The sequence below is a fragment of the Malus domestica genome, chromosome 01 (assembly GCF_042453785.1).
Source record: "Malus domestica chromosome 01, GDT2T_hap1".
In the NCBI taxonomy this organism is placed as follows: Eukaryota; Viridiplantae; Streptophyta; class Magnoliopsida; order Rosales; family Rosaceae; genus Malus; species Malus domestica.
The window spans coordinates 17,509,530-17,533,195 of NC_091661.1; the positions used below are offsets into that span (position 1 = coordinate 17,509,530).

The 23,666-nt window shown below is 36.8% G+C and overlaps 2 protein-coding genes across 2 annotated transcripts; both read left to right on the forward strand.

The window, feature by feature from the left end:
• Window positions 1-398: 398 nt before the first annotated feature.
• On the forward strand, window positions 399-2,059 carry LOC103409507 (soyasaponin III rhamnosyltransferase-like). Its single transcript, XM_008348330.4, has one exon. It carries the CDS (start codon window positions 464-466, stop codon window positions 1,892-1,894), a length of 1,431 nt encoding a protein of 476 aa, XP_008346552.3. The 5' UTR covers window positions 399-463; the 3' UTR covers window positions 1,895-2,059.
• Window positions 2,060-9,447: 7,388 nt separating this feature from the next.
• LOC139197983 (uncharacterized) lies at window positions 9,448-22,357 on the forward strand. The gene is made up of 4 exons (XM_070826218.1): window positions 9,448-9,553; window positions 21,453-21,550; window positions 21,647-21,746; window positions 21,978-22,357. The coding sequence occupies exons 1-4, from the start codon at window positions 9,448-9,450 to the stop codon at window positions 22,139-22,141; spliced, it is 468 nt and encodes a 155-aa protein (XP_070682319.1). The 3' UTR covers window positions 22,142-22,357.
• The last annotated feature ends 1,309 nt before the right edge of the window (window positions 22,358-23,666 follow it).

The following is a 23,666-nucleotide window of genomic DNA, read 5'->3' on the forward strand; positions in this document are numbered from 1 at the left end:
AGAGACGAAGAACACGCTTGAGAAATTCTGTGTGTTATTCTATATACCTTGTGCCTTTATTTATAGTAAATTAATAACGATTTTTTACCTTGTAAGTAATACAAAAAAGATCTTCTAGTATCCTATATACAATCTACAAATGATTTACAAGATTGCTAGAATTATATTCACAACAAGAAAGTAGTTTTCAGTTTTTATTTGAAAGTAGTAATCGAACTAGATTTCAATTTTTGCATTTTTGAAAATTAAAAAATAAATTAAAATCTAAAATGAAAAGATGATCAAAACCAACACGGGACGTTACTAAGCAATTCAACACGTGTTATGGCCGGAACACCGTACGCGAACACGTGGCCAGCGGTACAGCATGTCATTTAGTCCAATAAACCGACAATCTCGTTCAGAACTACATTTTAATTCTCTCATTGCAAATTCCATCCCACAGAAAGAATACGATACAATTATGGAAAAAGATGATCATCTTAGCGTTGTGATGCTGCCATGGTCTGCCTTTGGCCACATGATGCCTTTTTTCCAACTTTCAATAGCTTTAGCAAAAGCGAAAGTTCATGTCTCCTTCATTTCCACACCAAAAAACATCCAAAGACTCCCCAAAATCTTACCAGATTTACAACCCTTTGTGCAGTTAGTCCCCATTCCATTTCCACCGTTGGATCCCGACTTATTGCCGGAAGGAGCTGAGGCCACCGTGGACCTCCCCTTTGAAAACACTGACAACTTGAAGATTGCATACGACCTCCTGCAAACACCCATCAAGCAGTTCATTGGGGATCGATTGCCTGATTGGATCATAACCGACTTTGTTGCTCATTGGGTTGCAGATATTGGCAAAGAGTACGGCGTTCCACTTGTCTATTTTTCTGTTTTCTCTGCTGCTTCAAGGATCGTTTATAGTCCAGCTGAAAATCTCTACGGTTGTAATACAACTGATGTTCTGCCATCGCCGGAAAGCCTTACTTCGCCACCGGATTTGCTTACTTCTCAGTCAACTGTCGCGTTCCGGGAGCGCGAGGCGGTCCATATACACGCAGGCTTTTATGGAGTGAACGAGTCCGGGATAAGTGATGCCGAAAGAAAAGCCAAGATTCTATCAGCTTGTCAAGTTCACGCCATTCGGAGCTGCGATGAGTTTGAAGGAGAGTACTTGGAGGCGTACAAGAACAACTGTAGGAAGCTTGTGATTCCCACAGGTTTGCTTCCTCCTGAGATACCTGCTAAAGGGGTAGAAAGGGAGATTTCCAGTGACGATGGGATCTTTGAATGGCTCGATAAGCAAAAAACCAGGTCAGTTGTGTTTGTAGGGTTTGGGAGTGAGTGTAAGTTGAGTAAAGCGCAAGTCTTTGAGATAGCTCATGGGCTGGAGCTATCACAACTCCCTTTTCTTTGGGCACTCAGAAAACCCAATTGGGCAACCAGTGAAGCTGATGCTCTGCCTCTCGGGTTTGTTGACCGTATATCAGATAAGGGGCTTGTTTGCTTCTTATGGGTGCCCCAAATGGAAATCTTGGCACACCCATCAGTTGGGGGTTCTTTGTTTCACTCTGGATGGGGATCAATAATTGAGACTCTGCAATTTGGGCATGTTCTTGTTGTGCTACCATTCATTATTGATCAGCCTCTCAATGCAAGGCTTTTGGAGGAGAAGGGTATGGCTGTCGAAGTGAAACGACTCGGAGATGGGTCGTTTAGTAGAGATGACATAGCCAAAACACTGCGGCATGCGATGGTGGAAGAGGAAGGAGAGCCGTTGAGATCCAATGCTAGGAAAGCTGCAACTGTTTTTGGAGATCACAAGCTGCACCAAGACCACTACATTGGCCAGTTTGTCAACTTTCTCAAAAACAACACTACAGAAAGGTCATCCTGTTCTTAGATGTCCCAATTATATTAGCTAATAATTTAGAATGGCGCCAAAAATTTCACAGCATTGGAGATGCTGGATTAATTTTGGATATGAATTACTTAATTAACCTGTGTGTTTCTATAAGCTTTCAAGTCATTTTTGTGGTGGTCAATATAAGCTGGACTAATTTTATGATGCTTGTCTTGTCAGTTATATTCTAAAATCACAAGAACAACAAGACATTAGGATCACAAATTCAATTAGCCGAATTACAATAAACCAATTACATTCAATTTATCTGTAGAAGAGAAATTAGCACATGTATAAGAATGTTTTCTACTCTCTCCATTATATATTCTTGCTATCACACCTAGCTCGTAATTGTCGCAACAAACGAAGAATTGCTCCTCAAGCCAATCTCTTAGAAGATCAACTTATTGCTATGGTGTCAGAGGTCTGAGGGGTGGTGGGTGGACACTAGCGCTTCATGCCATATCTGCTGCTATGATCGCGGGCTTTTTAAGTGCTACAGTGAGGCGGAAGATGGAAGGGTTTTGTTAGTTGACTCTCACTCAACTCATATTACTGAAGTCGGGGGAGTCGAGCTTAAGTTCATCTCAGGGAAGACTGTGATATTGAAGGAAGTGCTGCATGTTCCAGAGATTAGGAAGAATTTGGTTTCCGGTTACCTGATCAACAAAGCTGGGTTCACTCAACAATTGGGACTGACATGTATAATCTCACAAAGAATGGTGCCTTTATTGAAAAAGGGTATGCTACAGATGGAATGTTCAAACTGAATGTTGATGTTATGAATAAAATTGTTGCTTCTGCTTACATGTTGTGTTCTTTTAATGTTTGGCATGCTAGGTCATGTCCCGTAAATAAGAAACTAGTTAAACAAATGAGTAGTGTAGTCAAGCAAAAATCACGAGAGCACCACACCAATCCGTGATTAGAGAAACTGAACTACTTGATTTAATCTACTCCGATATATGTGAATTTGATGGAGTAATCACAAGAAATGGGAAACGTTACTTCATCACCTTTATAGATGATTATTCAAATTATTGTGTTGTTTATTGTATGTAAAACAAGAGTGAAACTCTTGACATGTTCAAACTTTTCTTAATTGAAGTGGAGAATCAGTTTAATCAAAGGGTTAAAAGGTTTTGTAGCGATATGATTTTTGAATATGAGTGATAGGGATTTTTACCACCTGCAAAAGTAAGGATAAAAATACTTGCAATAGTACAAGGTTGTCATAGTATAGCAGCTCAAGCAAGGTCGTTTTCCACAAGGATTGAACAAATAATTTATGTTAAAATCAAATCTTAATTAATTATTTGAAAACAAAGTTTAGAAAAAGGTGATTTAATGACCTAAAATATTAAAAACGAATTTAATTAAAAACAATTAAACAAAATTAGCTACGTAAATAAAACAAAAGAAAATAGTTTTGAAAACAAATTTGAGCACTAGGGTTACGCTGTCACATTGACAATCCTACGTAGTTCTTCCAATTACTTATAAGTTATACATGCATATTTGAAGATTAGGTTTTCCTAAAGTATGCCCTACTTGGAACCTCCAACATATAACGTATATCTAACATGCAACCCGTCCATGGTGTCCAGATCGAATGTGAACGTGCAAGATTCATTAAGTTTTATGAAAACCTTTTGAAAAACCATATAACCCTTAAAATGTGTCGTCCATCCTAAGAGGTTACACATATTAACCACAAGAAGCCATCACCAATTCCAGGGACAACCCTCCGCCAAAATTGCATCAAATTACTTTTTTAAATATCTTAATGGTGGCCAATCATCAAGACAATTAGATAGTTTAAAGCACAATGATTAATAATTCAAAACTTGCATGCATAATATCATAAGTAAATTGAAAAGAAACTACATATTCTTGTTAAGGCTCGTGGCCTCACCCTAGCAAAAAGGATTAGTTAAGCATATTCATAATTAAAATCAAAAGAATTATATTAAACTAGAAAAAGAATGAAAACACCTTGTAGAATAAAGTCTTGAAATCTCTAAGCTTTGCCCAAAGTCTTCTCTCCAAAAGTTGCATACGATATATCCCCTCCAATTGGAATCACTTCAAAATTCATCTATTTGAATACTTTTTGCTCCAGAGGAAATCGAATGTTCTACATTGAAAATATATAACAAAGTATCAAAATCTACCAAAATAACCAATAAATTATAACTAAGATTAGGGTAAAATATATAGTATAATATCGCGTCATCAATGAGTCTAATGCCTTCAATGAACACTGTAAAAACCTAGGTATTCTACAGGAAACCATATATATGTGAGATATGTATATGATTTGCATTGTGTTAGTGGTGCAATTTCCATGGTGATTATGAAAATTCCGATAGTAGGAATTATTATTTGCATTGATATTGCATTATTCTCTAAGTTCTTTGAATAATGAGTAAGTTATGTGGAATATACATAATCATCATGAAATGAAGTGAACTTGGTTTATTTGAATGTGAAGGAATTTATTTGGATATGAGCATTTGACTCAAGCCTCGGATAAATCTTAAATGGGATTGATATTATGTTATGAGTTATGAAAATATTTGAATGTTAAGATGATAATGGAATTGTGACATGTAGATGGAAGAGTTGTATTATACTAGTGCCAGTGAGAAATATTGAATTGGGTAGAAAATGTCGTGTATGTTGAATTGGGTGAAAAAGGCCCGTTGATGTCGATTTGGGTGTGATAGCCCGTGGAATGGGAGGATGAGTAATATGGGCACAAAGACCCGAGGATGTGTGATATGGGCAAAAGACCCGAAGATGTGTGATGTGGGCAAAAAGGCCCGAGGATGTTGATTTGGGCAAAAAAACCCGTGGATATTGATTTGGGCAAAAAAAAAAGCCCGTGGATGTGGATTTGGGCCAAATGACCAATGGAATGTGGAAAAGTGATTGAATGGGCATAAAGACCCAGTGTTTTCGGGAGAAAAGCTCCATGTGTGGGTTGTGAGAATGAATTATTGAAGTAATAAGAATATGTGATGTGTATTGGCTAGGTATATTACAATATTTTCCAATCTACTAGTAGCTGATTGAAAAAAAAAATGGTGGTGGAAACATTGTTTTGACAGTGATCATAAAGATTTTTTCATTTATTATTGGTGGACATGAATGAAAATATGGAATGAGATCCTGAGTTCGTTTAATATAAACGTTTTCCAGTTGAGTTTTTATGTTTGATGAGGAGAATTGATGGGGAAAGTTTATAAATTACAAATTTGATTGGTTTGGTTTGCCATTAACGAATTATGGCGTGAAATTCTGATATTTTGTTAGCCACGATAGTCATGGCTTAAAATTTGACATTTGATTTTGCCAATATTGTTTATGACCAGAATCTCTGATATTGGTGTTGCCAAAAGAAATGGTAAGTGGTATTACCAATAATTATGATTTAAATTTCCAATTAGTGTGATTGGGATTTCGTATGAAGATTCATCGAATGAGAATGAAATCATAAACTGAGGTTATGTTTTGGTTATTATAATTTGAAATGGTGGAAAGACCATGAAGTTTTCTTCATTTATTATTGGTGGATATTGATGTGAAAATTAACTTAACACACAAATTAAACCCTCTTGTTGTCAAATTGTAGTATAAATGCAAGTAGGGATCGTTCTAAACCGGGGATTAGGAGGGCTTGCTAAAACCTCTAAACTAACTTAAAAACATATAAAAAAAAGTTAAAAACACTAAACTAGACTCGAAGAACTTAAAACAAACTCAAAGGACTCAAAACAAGCTAAAAACGCTCAAATCTGCCTAAAAACACAAACTGGGCAGATTTGGACTCTAACACACTTTTGGGACACCTAAAAACACAAATCAAAACAGATTTTAACTAATAAAACACTTTAAAGTAAAGGGGGTTTTGGTTTTGAAGAATTTGAAAACAAAACAAGTAAATTAGAGAACTAATGAAATCTGCACGAATTTGAGTAAATTGAATGGATGGAAGGCTAGCTAGGAGGTTCTTCTCCACACATGACATACTTGCACATAAACCAATTTTCAGTTGTTCTTTTGATCAATCATGAAACTCAACACCCCAAGTTAATTAAGTCCACTTAAATTAACCTTCAAGTTCTCCTTAAGTTATTGAATTGGATGGGAAAGCGCATACAACAATTCAAGCATTCTTCAAAAGTTCTTTACGTGAACATCACAATAAAGATACAATCAAAGATCATTAAGCATTATGAAAACTATAAGTATTGACGAGGCATTCGTTACTATGATGAGCATGAAACTCCTGCTAAGAATTTATTTAACGCGATCGTTTATAAGCGACCTCCACTACTTGTGAATATAAGTTTGTAACTATTAGGTGAAACTCCCTTATACTCTAGCATCATATTCATGCATGCAAACTAAGTGTGCACTTTTAATAAACATACACGAATAAGTTATCAATCAAGCAGTTAAACAAATTGAATTCACAACTTATGAAATCACAACTGAAGGTAATCAAATCATATTGCAAGCATGAACATGGTTTCGAATTCCCCCTAGCTAAGGGGGGTTTAGTTCCTCATACTCACAAAGCAAAGATAAACAAATTTAGACATTGAAAACAAAAGAATGAAAACACCTAAAAACGCTCCAACAATCAAACTTGAATGGCAAGCACGTCCAAGGGTCCTCATTCTTCTCTTTGTTGCGGCACAAGGTGTGGTTTGATGGATAAGTGGTAAATTATGGTGGTGGATGGATATAGGTGAGTTATGGTGAAGGGTGGATGAGTGGATTGTGTTCTATTTTTGGTTGGATGAGTGCCACGGCAAGGGAATGGAATTGTATGTGTTTGTGGGATGTGGGAATATATGGATGAATGTAAAGTCTTTTTCTATGGATCCCTAGTTATGGTGGATGGTGGATGTATTTATAGGCTAGGGAGAGGAGTGTATGGAGTTGTAATGAGTGGATGTAATGGTAGGTGAATGTGTTGGGTGGTTGTAATGAGTGGATGTAGTGGTAGGTGAGTTGTAATGAGTGGATGTAGTGGTAGGTGAATGTGTTGGGTGGTTGTAATGAGTGGTTGTAATGAGTGGATGTAGTGGTAGGTGAATATGTTGGGTGAAATGAGTAGATGTAGTGGTAGGTGAATGGATGTGTTGGGTGAAATGAGTGTGCTAAAATGGTTATTTATAGGGAGAGGATGATGCATAAACTTCAAATTTCGTCCATTCCTTTTGCTCCAAGCATATGCTATCCATTCCATGCCCAAAAATGCTCCAAAATGCACTTCTTTGCCACATTAACCCTTTGGACCTACAAACACACGAAAATAGCTTAAAATACTAAAATAACTACGAACTAACAACATAAATGCCAAGAAACAAGCTAACTAAGTCGCATAAATATGCTCCTATCAGATATGAGTAAAATTATGGAATGAAGCATTGAGTTCATTTAATATAAACGACTTCCCAGTTGTGTATTTACGGATGATGGAAATAATTGTTGAGGAAAGCTTGTAAATACAAACTGGATTGGTTTGGTTACCATAGTCATGAGTTATTATTGTTAGATTTGATATTGCGAACAAACCTGAGGAAGAACACATATTTTCATGACTATGTGATTAACAAGGATTAGTTTTGTTGGCCAATAAAGTTGTACAATATATAAATTCCTCTTCCTTGATTGATGAAATGTGAATAGTGCTCTGGAAGTGTGGCTCACAAATTTATTCTACACTTCGAAGCAATTTCAAAGAGAACCAATAGAAAGAAAGAAAAAGATAAGGTTTTAAATTTACTATGGGTAATTTAGTTTAATGGTGGATATGAAATGAAATCATAGAATGAGATTGATTTCGTTCAATGTTAATGGTATTGCATATTTGGTTTTAAACTCCTTCCCATTACCTAGTGAGTGTGATTGGAAATTTTAATGGTTGGTTGAAATTTTGATATTTACTTAGCCACTAATGATTATGGCTTGAAATTATGATATTTAATTGATCGAAGATGGTTATGGCTGGAATTTATGATAATCGTGGTTATTATGCTAGTATATATCTAGCCAATTGTTGATGTGGTTTGATGTTTTGGTATTTATTTAGTCAACGAGAATTATGGTTTAAGGTTGATATTATTTTTGCCAATGTGTATGGAATATTTATTTTGCCAATGAATGTGGCTGGAAATCTGAGAGTGTGGGTGAGAATCACAATTATTATTCATTGGATGCTTATTTTGGAGCCTAAATAAAATCGTAGACTAAGATTATGATATCATTCACCATTAAAGGAATGGTGGAAATAATTTTAATTCCTTTTCGTTATTCGATGGTTGAAATCTTGAGGACGAGATTTATTTTAATGGAGGGTGAATGTAATACCCTGAAAATTTAAACATATGAATTATATATTCATAATTATGAATATGTGAAGAAAATCGAAAATATATCGATTTACGGTTACGAAAATAAAATTGGGAAAATTGTAAAGTTTTGTTTCCAGAAATTATTATAATCTATGTATTAGTATTATTGAGATTTTATGTTATTTTTGAAGAAATTATATTAATTTGTTTTATTTTAGTTTTAAATTAAACTGGTTACAAAGTTTGAAGTTTGGAAATTAATTAATTAAAATTTGTAGACCATTCGAGGTCAAAATTTATATTTTTAAATAGAGCTCGATCATATGAACGCGTGGACGCAAACCATTCGTGAAACGGAATTCTAACGAAAGAGTTATTAACGTTTGAATTTAGGGATATTTTTGTAAATTTAATCTTTAATCTAGAAGGCTCCAATTTTTGGAGCAATCTTGTGGGGCTATGTGGACGGCTGAGATGAAAAGGGGAGGAGAGAAAGGAGAGAAAAGAGGGAAAGGAGATGGGGAGGGCCAATCAGAAAGAAGAGAAAGGAGGGGAAGGGAGAAAAGAAAAGGAAGGGAATCAGATCCCTTTTGAGTACCCGTGACCCGACCCGGTTCCATCTCCCAACTCCGACCACCATTGACAACTATGTTGGTGTCAAAATGACCCTTACCTTGAGGCCATTCGATCCCTCTCCTATTTTCATTCAAAAATTTAATAAAATTTGATGGATTTTGAAAGGAAACCGTACGGAGGGGCACACGGGTTTGGCTTTGATTCACCATGATCTGAAGCTAACTCTGCCCATCACCACCACCCATAGTCTCCCCTCAACCTCAGTGACAAAGCCCGTGCATTGGTTGGGGCATCAGAGTGGTTTTAGAGGCGAATCAAGAACACTCAAAATCAAGGGTTTCCAGTGGCTCGTGGCCAATTTGAGGTGTTTCCCGACCAAATTGAACTTGGCCACAGGTGTGAAAGTTATTCCCCTCACTAAGATCTACTTGCCTGTAAAATTTGGTAATTTGTGGAAATAGTTGATATTTTCCGGCAATTCGGGGCGGCCGACCGCCACCTGCGGCGGCGCGTGACCAGTGGGCCGCCATTGTCTTTTTCATGAAAATTTCCATATTTTGAATCCATAATTGGTAACCATTTGATGTGATTTGATTGTGAAAGTTAATGGTGAATATGGTGGTTACTAGAATATGTTTGGAAATTGATAAAGAAAGGAAGGAAGGAAATGTGAACTACGAAAGGTTTGATCCCGATCAAGGGTACGTTGGCTGTATAACAATGTTAGATGCAGCCTTAAATAATCAAGACAAAATCCTTGTTTGAGGAATTGAGCTAAGTAAGGAATTTGGTGAAAATGTTGAGATTTAACCTTATGTTTTGGTGGTTAAATGTTGGTCATAAATCAATGTGTGAGAAAGAAAGAAAATCGAAGTAGAGAATCGTAAGTAATAATAGTTAACTAAACAAGAGTTTAGTTGGCCCTATCATCGATAATTATTCCCGTTAATGAATATTTCGGGGGCGGGGTGTGACATAGGTACTGAAGAAAAAGCTAAAATCCGATGGTACAATTGACAAGTTTAAAGTTAGGTTAGTAGCTAAAGGTTTTAGGCAAAGAGAGAATGTCTATCACTAGAATTACATCTATTCGAATTATGTTTGCATTAGCTTCTTTGTATGACCTTGTTATGCATCAAATGGACGTTAAAACTGCCTTTTTAAATGGAGAATTAAAGGAAGAAATTTACATTCAATTCAATTAATTATTATTACAACCAAACATGAATTAAAACATAATTAAGTTCAAATACATAACTTATAAAAAGACCTTAAATTTAAATATTGTCATACAAAACATAAATTTAAAACTACTATTTTGATGGTCCTCCATTCCGCTAGACTTCATAACTCTACCTATTCTAACCTCCCTCCAATGCATCCTCCATCAACTTCATCAACTGTTTGTCCGTATCATCATCAAGAGTATACTTACAATGTTACACATATATGCAAATAATTAATTCTAACATATAAAAATAAAATTCACAAAATTAATTATTGATCCATCAATAGTATACTTACTAATAATTTATCCATCACCGCATTCTTCGCATTCTCGAGCACATCTTTCCAAGAACGCCACTCAGCAGTAGGACAATTGTTCCCCATGGCTACAACAATCGCATGTGCGAACTGAAAATGCTGCCTCAAATCATTCGGGGTTGGCGTCGATCACACTGTGATCCTTGTTTTTATCCTCCATCTCAGCACAAACAGACTTGTGAAGAATAAGGAGGACATAATTGTGGAGAGTAAGGAGAGTAGAAGCGCATATTTATAGGAAGGCTAGGGCCTTTGCGCGACAAAGTCTTTGTCGCGCAAAGACCCTCATAAAATACAATGCAGATTTCTGTTGTTTCACATGCACTGAATGCTTTGACTGAAAACTGACTGTAACTTGCACGACGAAACCTTTGTTGCACAAGTGTTCCTCGGTTTCCAAAGCGTTGAATGTTCTGCCTTAGAAATTGAACAAGCTTTGCACGACGAAGACTTTGTCACACAAAGCTTTAGCAGGAAAAGCTTCGTCGCGCGTTTATTTTTCAGCAAAAAAAAAAAAAAATACGTTTTTCTTATTGGATTTGCACAATGATGTGCTTTTTTGCGCGATGAAGCTCTCCGTTGCACAACGAAGATTTGTTCATCGTTGCGCAAGGTGTCATTGCGTGACGGGATATGCTTTGTCGCGCAAGTAGTTTTTCCTACCAATGTAATATTCATTGGCGGATCCATTAAGGGGAAATGGGGGTCAGCTGACCATCCGAACTTTGATGAAAGTCCATAGATACCTTATGTGCTGACCCTCCGAACTTCGGTGAATGTCCATGGATACCTTGAGTGTTGCCCTTTTGAAGATTAAAGTTGGCTTCATACTTTCCCTCCAACTGACTTCAGGCCTACCAAAACCCGATGAATGTCCATGAATACCTTGAGTGATGCCCCTTACATACATTAACATGTCTGTAGTATGCATTTTCAAATGACTTCAGGCCTACCAAGACTCGATGAAATGACGATATGCATGCTATTTCTGGTATAAAAAAATTTGCGCGCTGTGCGTGCTATTCTTACTGACCCCCCTAATATTATGTCCTAGATCCGCCACTGGTAATATTGTTCCTTACTTTTTGAATTTATGCAGCACATATCAATAGATTATGGTGTTGAATTTCGAAATTGGCCTCTTCACCGAAAGTTGTAAAGCTTGTTATCGCAAGTGATTGTGTGTGTTCGTAAATATATATTACATTTTTCACACTTCTACATTAATTTTTATTAATTTTACAATCAAACAATAAAAACTGTTATGGGGGTTTAAAAGGTTTAAAAATCCAAACGACGATTTAACCATCGTCTATGCGTAGAGGATGCAATCACAAGCATCTATATATTTTTAACTCCTGCTAAAACACTATTCATGAGGGTTTGTAGTGTTTTAAAAAAGGAAAAGTAATGAAAATGGCTTGAAAACTTTGAATTTTAACGATAAGGACAAAATAAAGGGTAAAATGAATAGTACCAAGATTGACTTTTTAGTGTAAAAATATGGTTTTTCGTTAAAGTTCCCCTTTAAAAATCTAAACGACGATGTGCTTTGGTATTTTTAATGTGTTTTGGAATTTTTTTAATCTGCGAGATTAAATAGTATGATTATTGTAGTAAAGTTTTTTTAGTATTTTAAAATTATCAAACTAACTTTTTTTTATCGGGTTGAAACGGGTAATTACCCGTAGGTAAACTTGTTAAGCACCTATTACTTAACGTGTGATCTGATAACGACTCAATTAATTAGCAACTTTAACCCGAAACCCGTTATTTTCATGACATTTTAAGTTGATTTAAAAGAACGTGTAAAAAATATGCTAGGTCTATGCAAAAATATAGAAATATTTATGAGAATTCTACTGTATCAAAGATATTGTTGCCGACAACATGCACACTCAAATTAATAATACATGTTGCCGACAACATTACGACATCAAAGATATTGTTCAATTACACTAATCTTTTAAAACAAAGTAGCTCACAAGTTGGTAAGGAATCCAACTTCTTTGTCAATTCAAAATTTGATATAAGGATAAGAGCACAAGTACAATACAATATACTATTACAAAGTTAGTATCTCTTATAAAAAATTTATGAACAAAACTTAACCGAAATTCACTATTAAAATATCAGCCAGTAACACTTCAATTTTCAATATATAAAAGGTAATCTATTACTCCTACTAATTAATAGAGACAAAATTACATAGGCAAACTATTGCTCCCACTGATTAAAAGAGTCAAAATTTATAATCCCCTATCAAATGAAGCGAAGGCCATTCAAATACCCCACTAGCAAAGCATTAGTCTTGGGATCATAAAATTTGTGAGCTTAACATCAACATTTGTGAGCTCAACATCAACATTGTTGATGCACAAAATCAGCGGGAACTTTGGTACAACAGAAAGTGTTAAGTTTGTGACCTTCGCTAGATTGCTCCGGTCACTAGTGTGGATAAGTATGTAAATGGATAGGAACATGGAAGCAAACACAAGATGTACGTGGTTCACCCAGATTGGCTACGTCCACGGAGTAGAGGAGTTCTCATTAATTGTGAAGGGTTTACACAAGTATATAGGTTCAAGCTCTCCTTTAGTGAGTACTAGTGAATGATTTAGTGCAAATGACATTAGGAAATATTGTGGGAGAATGATCTCCTTTTATAGAAGAGAGTTTCTAGCTTTGTTTTGACATTGACACGTGTCGTGTTGTGATTGGCTTCTGATGTTGACACGTGTCGCGCTATGATTAGCTTCTGATGTCGACACGTGTCGCGCTATGATTGGCCTCCTGGTTGGAAGGAAACTCTTCTGGGTCCTTGACGGTATAACGTTGACCGGTGCTCAGTAGTTTCGGGATTGGTCAAGTATGGTACAAATAGTGATCCCCTAAGTTCTCGAGTGAGGGAAGCTCCTCGGTTGGGGACTTGCAAGATCCAAGCCACTGAGTAATCACAAAACTTCTAAGTACCGAAGTGTGGTATCGTCTTCACTTGCCTTATCTGTCTCATAGGTAGATGTGGCATCTTCTCTGGAAGTACTTTTCCTCCATCCAGGGGTGGTATCTTTAACCGGTGGAGATGCACAAGGTAATGTATCAATTTGACTTGAAGCTTACTTGTAGTTTCAGGCTTGGTCAAGCGCGATACAAACCATGTAGTAGGAGTCCTCTAAGTCGCCGAACTAGGAGATTTTTCGAAAGAGGTGACAGACAGGGTAAGCAATCAGAGTTCCAAGCAATCAGTCCTAGATCAAAAGTTTAATTTTAAGTTCTGGCTGATTGTTCTCATTCTCCCTATCTTGCAAGCAGCAAGAAGGATAAAGAGAAGAAAAAGGAGAAGAGATGATATGAGATACTTTTGCTTTTGAAGAAGTAACTTTCCACATGCTTATGCTTGAACTGGGCTGGAGGGTTTTCTGGTTTCCTCCAGAGTATAAGGCCGACTCAAGAATTTGAGGGTCAAAACAAGTCCATCAAATCTAGAGTACGTTCGACCCTGATGATATGGGATACTTTTGTTGTTGACAAAGTAGTGGATCTATCGACACGTGTTCTGTTACGCTTGTCTTCACATGCTTCCTTGTATCCTTCTCACTTGCCTTATCTGTTCCTCAGGCAGATGTGGTATCTTCTCTGGAAGCATAAGATGTTGAAGATGAGTACTCGAGACCAATGGCCAGGTAAGTAATCAGGCAAGGGGTTCCAGGCAGTCAGTTCCTGACTGGAAGCTTGATTCCAAGTGCTGACTGATTGCTCTCTTTCTTCTTGTCTTGCAGGTAAGAACAAGGCCAAAGGAAAACACAGGGAAAAAGCATGATATGGGATACTCTTGCTTTTAACCTTGATGATATGAGATACTCTTGCTCTGGTGTGGCTTATTTGCAGAGGTATTATCGGGGGGAAAAGAAGGTGAGTATTTTGAGAGACTCTGCTGAGAGTGCCATCTCGGATGTGAAGAAAAGTTGAGCATTTGTTTTTTATTTGCAGGTCTGCCTGGCTGTGGAGGATGAAGGTCGACATATATAAGAATTGTCCCAAAAGCGAGTGGTAATGTTGTTCTTTTACCCTTCTCGGTCATAGCAATGTAGTGGGAGTTGCAAGATTCACATGTTTTAACTTTGTCAGAGCATTTTGAAAAAATGGTCTGTGGTATCTAGAAAGCTGATGTTGCGTGTGAAGATTGCAAACAAGCTTTATCCAAGGAAATCTGGCTCTCAAAGTTCAGAGAGCGGTACCTCTTCGGTTTTCGAACAAGCAATCCTGTTGGGGATCTGACTCTCGAGATTCAAAAACGGTGCCTCTTCGATTTTTGAGAAAGCAATCCTGTTGGGAGTCTGGCTATCGAGATTCGGAAAGCGGTGCCTCTTTGATTTTTGAGCAAGTAATCATGTTGGGAGTCTGGCTCTCGAGATTTGAAGAGTGGTGCCTCTTCGATTTTTGAGCAAGTAATCCTGTTGGGAGTTTGGCTCTCAAGATTCGGAGAGCGGTGCCTCTTCGATATTTGAGCAAGCAATCTTGTTGGGAGTGTTTTCTCGAATGTGAGTAAAGGTTAGGCATTTTTGCCAGTCTGCCTTACTACGGAGCACGGAGGTTGACACACACAAGGACTTTTGAGTTATCAAGCAATGGTGTTGTTCCTTTACCTTTGTGGGTAATAGTAGGGTAAAATTTATGTGTCTAAACTTTGTCAGAGATCTTTGGCAAAGTTATCTGTGGTACCCGAGGAGCTGATGTTGCGTGTGGGGATTGTTGACATATTTTACTAAGGAAAATCTGCTTCTCTAAATCCAGAGAGTGGTTCCTCTTCTATTTTTGAACCAACGGCCATGTTGCCCTTTCTTTTATAGGGGCACCAATTGTATGCAAGAAGTACGTTCAGAGAGTTATTGTTTGCAAGAATTTTCCGCTTATTTTTGTACTTCAGAGATTTATTGCACCTCTTTTCTCCTTCATCATTTCTGAGAATGTCTGGCCCATCCGATCGTTGTTTTGACTTAAACTTTGGTGAAGAGGCAGTCATGCCTTCTTAAGACAACATATGGAGCCCATCCGTCTTATCCCTTACTAGTCATTTTACCGTTGGGGACTCTGTGATGAAGAATGATATGACCGTTGCAGTGGTGGCCAAGAACCTTCTCACTCCCAAAGATAACAGATTACTTTCCAAACGGTCTGATGAGTTGGCTGTTAAGGATTCTCTGACTCTCAGTGTTCAGTGTGCAGGTTCTGTGTCTAATATGGCCCAACGCCTATTTGCTCGAACCCGCCAAGTTGAATCATTGGCGGCTGAAGTGATAAGTCTCAAACAGGAGATCAGAGGGCTCAAGCATGAGAATAAACAGTTGCACAGGCTCGCACATGACTATGCTACAAACATGAAGAGGAAGCTCGACCATCTACATGAATCTGATGGTCAGATTTTACTTGATCATCAGAGGTTTGTGGGTTTGTTCCAAAGGCATTTATTGCCTTCGTCTTCTGGGGCTATACCGCGTAATGAAGCTCCAAATGATCAACCTTCGGTGCCTCCTCCTTTTGGGGTTCTGCCCAGTACTGAGGCTCCGAATAATCACCCTCTGGTGCCTCCTCTTTCTGGGGCTCTGCCGACTGCTGAGACTTCTCCTGAGCAACATTTGTGAAGGCTCCCTCTTGTTTGTTTATTTTGATTCATGTATATGTACATATTTTTAACTTATCGGAGATATTAATAAACAAGCTTTGCTTCATTTCAACGTATTATGTTAAATACACCAAGGCCTTCTTCACTAAGTTCTTTGAATTTTTTTTCTTTTGTTGAAGCTTGTATGTTGAAGCTTTGTGAATGAAGCATGTATGTTGAGGTAGTGCTCCCTTAATTTCCCGAGTGAGGAAAACTTCTCGGTTGGAGACTTGAAAAATCCAAGTCATTGAGTGGTCGTGAGACTTTCAAGTATCAAAGTGCAATAGCATATGGTAGGAGTCCCCTAAGTCTCCGGTCGAGGGAGTTAACGAATGAGGCATTTCCTTTCTAAGTGGTAGCCCAAAACTTCTCCTTCATATATCTTTGTTATGAAAGTTGTTAGGCCCATAGAAGAGGAGGCCTAGGCAATTTATTTATTTTTTCGAATTTTTGAATTTTTGAATTTCTGAAAAAAAAAAATATATATATATATATATATTAAGCTTTGTAGGTGAAGCTTTGGTGTTGAAGCTTTGTAGGTGAAGCTTTGAGGTTGAAGCTTTGTTGGATACCATGAATTGATTTTGCTTCACACTATCTTGATCAAGATAGTGTGAAGCTTTTGTGTTGAAGCTTTGTAGGTGAAGCTTTTGTGGGTGAAGCTTTTGAAGGAAATATTTGTATAAACATGTTTATTTAAGCAACATCTATAGCATGCTATTAACAATTAAAAGGTGGAATCATACTTGCATGCACTTAAAAACAAAACATTAACCATGAAACTCAAATCAAAGTGAGTTGAGAAATTTATACCTTTGTAGATTCCTCTTTGCATAAGCAAAGGCTAATCACCCAAAGAGAGGGTCTTCATTCCTTGCTTCTTAAATCTATGGATTTGGATGGAAGAATAGATTTCTCCAAGTTCCCAAAATAGAGAACCTCTAAGTATCTTCATCAAGGTTAGATTGGAGAAGAAATGAGTGACCTTGGAGGAGTAGTATTGCTAGCTAATCCCTCCAAGGGGGCCGGCCTCTTTAGAGAGAAAGGGAGAGACATGTTCTCTCCAATTTTCTCCAAAAGAAACCCTTAATGAATTTAGGCTATAAAGTCCTTTATATAATCCCTTCAAATAAGTGACCTAAAGAACCAAAAAGCCATTCTCTCTAACATGGCCGGCCATAAGGGTTTTATTGGGCTTTTGGGCCTTTGTGAATTAAGTTGTCATACAACTTAAGTCAATGGGCTTGACGTTCGAAGTCCATTGGGCCTTGAGGCCCAAAACTAACCCTTGGTCTTTTAACGAACTTTATTCGTTTGATTAATTAACATATTAATTAATCCTTGCCATAAATTATTAAATAATTAAACCATTTAATTATTCTTACTCATCTCCATTGTTTCTTCAATCTCCACCTTACACGATGTACGATCCATTAGGTTCATTTTAGCGAGGCAGTGGGCGATTAAAACCATTTCAAATCGATTGTGAATTGAAACTTACTTTCAATTCTACCTTTAGTGATTATACACGTTTAGGGCTTCCACAAACCATGAGTGACACCTAGCAGCATATCATGGTTACCCAAGCTAATCAGAAGAGGTGGAGAACCTATTCAGTTTAGGATTACAAATGCAATACGGTCTTTCTCTAATACAATACTCTTGACCACATTGTTTGGTTTGATAGTTTATTCATGTCTACTATCCAATGTGATTCGTGTGCTTATATGATTACCTTGAATATGATTTGGAACACCTTCCTAAATCTCATTCATACTCTGATCAGAGATTTTCGATCATATCATAGAGTATTCTCCCTCAAACGGTTTGAAGGTTAGAGATCCCTTGTTGCGCATTCAATTGCCTCCATGGCTAAGTGGCTTAACCCCAACGATGCCGTGGACACCTGCGGATGGGGTGACTTTGACATAATCAAAGATCAAGGACTTAACCACAAGACAACTGTGATGCCTCTGGTCAAATGACTACTCTGCATTATCCCAACCATGAGTTCTTATGTGACATGAATATGAGAACTCTTCGTTGATCGTGTTCAGTGAACTCATTCTCTATTGAGCACCTACGTACTTGTCTTAATGTCACACACACCAATGACTCGAGACTAGTCACTCTCCCTGAGAGAAGACACAGCACGTACTGATCTTAACGGACTGTCAATGCCCAATTGGCAATCCTATGATCAGGAACGTTTAAGATGTGTCTACGAAAGAATGGTCTCATGAATCTAACTTCTTTAGATTGCATTCTCCCAATCACATATTCCTTGGACTTATCGTTTAAGCATATAACATTTATATGAGACGGCTCAAACAATAATCTTTGCCCTTTATATTTAAACTACATTTGTTTAACTTTGTGAAATGTCCGTAAAGTATCATCATATGATTGGTTTTAGGGCACATTTCCAACAATCTCCCACTTGCACTAGAGCCAATCAGCTTGGTCATCAGTGATGATACCTCTTTTTGTAGTCATTTCATAAATGGCTGAGTAGTAGGCCTAGACAATGGATATCTATATGTTATCCATAGAAGCAACCTTGAGAATAACGACGTCACCATTATACATGATTCTCAATCATGTGGTTCAGTCTCTCATATGAGTTCGGATCTTGATGAGACCTTGATTCCCTGGCTTGAGCTATCACCCCATTAGTGTCATAATGTCAGTACACTAGATACACTTTTTGGTTGGAACCGAATAGAGAGTTCATAAATGAACTTTCCCATCCAAACAACATTGTTGTAAGCTTCTATATGGCAATATATTTTGCATTCATAATGGAACACACTAAAGTCATTACTTTAATGTTTCCATCCAAATATCATTTTAGTCATAATAAAGAGATATCTGTTTATCTCTTCATTCATAATGAAGAAACATCCAATGATGAATTAGATTCATAATCTAATACATTTACACTTCCATTACGTTACTCTAATTCTTCCTCATTCTTTGAGGAATCTATCCTTTAGTATTTCTTAAATACTTAAGGACTTACTTGACAGTTGCCATGGTTCTGATCCTGGGCTTGCACTGATATCGTCTTGTACTGTTCTAGGTACAACTCATATCAATGTTTTTCATACAATATGAAATACATAAATCACCTTTATGCGTATGCATAAAGGATTCTATTTACGCATTATTTCTTTGGGAGTCAAAGAGTACGTTCTCTTTGAGAAGAGCAACTTCTTAGTCTCACTAGAGTTGTCCTTCTAATTGAAGTTTATCATCATATGAGAAACTTCCTAGCATCTATTGTCTATTATTAGGGATTGATATAATCCAATTATATCATGAAATATATCATTATAGATTTCCATCCCATGTATATAGACTATATCTCCCATATACATTCTATCTTCATATAATGTTTTAAAGTCATAACTTTAACAAAGAAGAATTCTTTTCATTTCCAAAATTAATATATCATATATATTAAATTTTAGGAACATGATTAACTCCCATATACATTCTATCGTTATAGAATGTTTAAAGTCATAACTTTAACGAAGAAGTATTCTTTTCATTTCCAAAATTAATATATCATATATATTTAAATTTTAGGAACATGATTAACTCCCACTAATCTTTTGTAAACCTAGTAAACAAAAGATTCATTTACATCTTTATGAGAAATCAAACGATTTGATCCTTTTCTCATAAGATGCTTATAGCTCCCACTAGCTTGCTAAGATTCATGATGGATGGATCTCTACAACTTACATGTCTTGTGATTCATAGTTTCAGACATATATTATTAAGACTATCTTAATAATGGTTTCGGAAACCCATATTATGTTCAAACATTGAATCACCATTTAGTTGTAGCTAGCAATCTTCGAATTAATTGAAACCAAGACTACGTCAAAGATGGTTTCTTCAAAGTCAACCATTCTTTTGATTGTAGTTACCTTAAGCTACCAATTAGCTTATGAAGGTTTCATTATTTCGGGTCAAATGGTACTTTACCATTTCCTTGAGTATATATCGTATATACACTCAATGTAGTCATAAGGATTTTCATTCTTATTTCTTTCAAATTAAGAGGTGCAACTCTATGACATAGTCATAAAGTTCAAACCATTCAACTGAGACGGTTTATAAATCCTTCTTGACTACCTTGGGGCTTTTGGTATAGGAACTAGGTTGTTATATTTGTTGATTATTATCTTGTCTCTCAAAGAACCCATTCTTTGAGTTCTATCTCTCGTTCATTTGCTCTTAGGCAAATCACATTGTAGGATTACAATGAACTACCCAACAAAACAACATTTGTTAGTTGGTTTATAGAAGTGATATCCAAAAGTTAATTTAAGGATATCCCACAAGATTGTTATCAAACAAATATTGCTTATTAGCACACAACCTCAAATCTTAACATGCTTAAGATTTGTCTTTCTTTTCAACTACATCTTATGGAGTCATGAAAATTTTGGAAGATCTTCTAATTGACAATCATATTGTCTTAGAAGTATATATCCTATATATGGGTTATAGATAACATATAACGAACTAAATCTTATTCGAGTTCGTTCTTCTCCTAATGGAGAAATTCATTATCTTATGATGCTATTTTCCTTGATATCTTTCAAGGAAACTCATCTAAAGTGTTACTTTTCCTTGGATCAAATCTAAGGAGGTAAATACTTTAGACATCTTACTCATCAACTTACATTTCTTGAATTCTTTGAAACATTTTGCAAAGTATTCGGACTTGTGTTTATTCATAATAAACTATAGTCCAACCGAGAGTGATCTTCGGTGAATGTCATCCAACATGAGTAGTATTATGTTGTGGACAAGTGCCACTAACATCTAAGTGAATTAACCTCAACAACTTTGTGATTCTTTCTTCTTTCCAAAAGAATAAAGATTCGAACATTTCGCCTCTATACAATTTTAACAAGAAGGTATTGGATCTGGATCTAACGATCCAAAGCATCCATCTATGACCAACTCGTAATTTATGTTTTTAGAGGTATCACAACTTAGTTGGGATTAGTCACTACCTTGCAACCTTTTGGGTTTTAAGCATCATTATGTTCTGAACAGTTAACACTACCATATCATCTTTACTATAGAGACAATCAATTAGATTACTATAATCCAATTATTGATTAATAAAGAACAATGTTTTGTCAAACAAAACATTCATCCATCTCTACTATAGTGACAGAATTAAGTTCCTTAAAATTGGAATGTAAAGACAATCTTTGGTTTTTCCAATTTCTTTGGTAGTTCATATGAGGAAGTAAGTATTATCTGCATTCGCAGAGATCTATATTTTATTCACGTTCCGAATATGAAGCATCTTTTCTTCTCTCATATATCTTCTACTTCTTATTAGTCACACTTTTACAACGATTGTAAAACATAGTTACTAATACGGAATCAAGCATTCAGTTTCCCCTTCAGATCCGAGCCAGGTCCGGGTCGTCGGATTTGCTCGAATCCGAAAATGTCATACCCATCAAGGCAATTTCTCATTTTCTTCATCCATTTATAATTTATATATATATAAAGATTGAAAATTTATGAGTGATTTGAATTTTGGGGTGTTTGATTGTGTAGATTCATAGGGACCAGGAGAGTGGGAAGATTCTGAATTTGGTGTTTGTTTGGGCGAATGAGGGCTCCGAGCTGAAAGTTGATGTCTCTGTTGTTTTCAAAGGTGAAGATGTTTGTCCTGGTCTAAAAAAAGTAATTTAATTTTCTTTGGCTGCACATTGTTTGGTTTGTTTCGTATCATTGGTAAACAGAAGTTGCGTATTTGATCCCAAACCCGTAACTTTGAAGTTGGATTGTTTAGGAATAGGTAGAAAATTTGGTCATCGATGTGATACATTGCTTGATTTAAGGGTTGTTCTATCATCCTTTGAGCAATTTCGTCCCAAAATTGCAGAAGAGAGTGAAGAAAAGCAAGAGGCTCTGTTGGTGGCCACTGCTTCTCTGTTTTCTCTCTTATTTCTGTGTGCGTGGGTGGATATTTACAGAATGTGGAAGAATGAATTGGAAGGGGAAAGGTGGGTGAGAATACGGAAGAGGAAGGATGAATTGCAAAAGTAAGTTGATAACCACGTTGTGCGGGAAGGAAGCAACTGTCTATCTCCTCTCGCTCTCTGGCTCAACTTGAAAGAGAAAGAAATAATTTAGAAAGTTGTGTATATTTTTTTTTATTATTAATATATTTTTTGTCGGTTTTATCCGACAAGAATGCTTTTATTTATTCATTATTAATAAATTCTCTGTCGGTTATATCCGACACAAGTTCTGTCGGTTTTAGTATTTTTTGTCGGTTTTATCAGACAGAGAATTATCTGTTGGTTATATCCGACACAATTTCTGTCGGTTTTAGAGTATTTTCTATCAGAAAATTTATTTCCTAACGCCGACAATTCTGTCGCTTATTATATCCGCCATTGCATCCATTTTCTGTCGGATTTTGCTTAATATCCGACAGTAATACCCATTTCTTGACGGTTTTTATAGTGACACTAATAAATGAATTTGTAGTAGTCTCTATTGGTATTTTGACAAAAAAACTCTAATGGTATTTATTTTTGCCACGGTTTCAAGGCTTCTTTCACTTTGTAGGTATTTTGGTAGTCTCTATTTGTCGAACAAGTGGACAATTACCTAACCCACTTGGGCTGTCACGGTTTGAGAAATCACTTGGATTGGATGGCCCACTTGGGCTGTCATGGTCTGAGCCATTTGGGCTGTTACAGTTTGAGCAATCACATGGATTGCATGGTCCACTTAGGCTGTCACGGTCTGGGCCATTTGGGCTTGTCTCTTGATATTCCATCTTGGGTGTCCCTCGGAGCAGCAGGGTTGCTGTTGCTGTTGCTGTCACGGTCTTGATTAGGCATCCCACTTGGGCTAGCAAAAGATTCTGCAGAGGAAATCTTCACAATATCGAGCCCGCAATAATTGTCGATTAAGGTTGTCTTCCCCTAAGGAGTATGGCTGGAAGGAAAAAATAATTCGTCTTCAGACAATGTAACATCCACGGTGACGTACGTATGTCGAGTAGATGGATGATAACATTGATACCCCTTTTCTGGAGGACCAAAGCCAAAGAACACACACCGCACCACACATGGATCAAGCTTGCTTCTTTGATTTTTGTGAAAATGGGCATATGCCACATAACCAAAAACCCAGGGTTCGAGATGAAGAGTGGAAGGGAGCAAAACAGATCTGCAAGCACGGCCAATGGCATTCTAAACACACGATATCATTAATAACCTTAATGCAGAACTACAAAAACTTTGATATGAATTTTACTGTATCAAAGTACTCTATAATCATACACACTCAAACAGTAAGGAGGCCCCTCACTGTTTCCTGTTTCGATTAGAATGTTTATTTGCAGAATTGACTCTTGGATGTAACTCAAGCACATGTTAAGCCATGTTCTGTCCAATATTCTTATAACACAGATTGCTTTTAGCATCTGCTTCAATGTTTCCTCTGCGATTATAGAGCTAAGGAGAGTTATACTCTACTGAAGAAGAGATTATTCTGCGGTCGGCTCAGATAATTAAGGAGCATGGTGCAAAGATATGACCACTCAATAGTCTCAAAA

Coding starts and splice junctions, on each gene's coding strand:
- LOC139197983 (XM_070826218.1), top strand. CDS start 9,448: ATGGTGAATATGGTGGTTACTAGAATATGTTTGGAAATTGATAAAGAA. Junction 9,554..21,452: donor CGATCAAGGGTACGTTGGCT/GTATAACAATGT, acceptor TGTAAAACATAG/TTACTAATACGGAATCAAGC. Junction 21,551..21,646: donor AAAATGTCATACCCATCAAG/GCAATTTCTCAT, acceptor TTGATTGTGTAG/ATTCATAGGGACCAGGAGAG.
- LOC103409507 (XM_008348330.4), top strand. CDS start 464: ATGGAAAAAGATGATCATCTTAGCGTTGTGATGCTGCCATGGTCTGCC.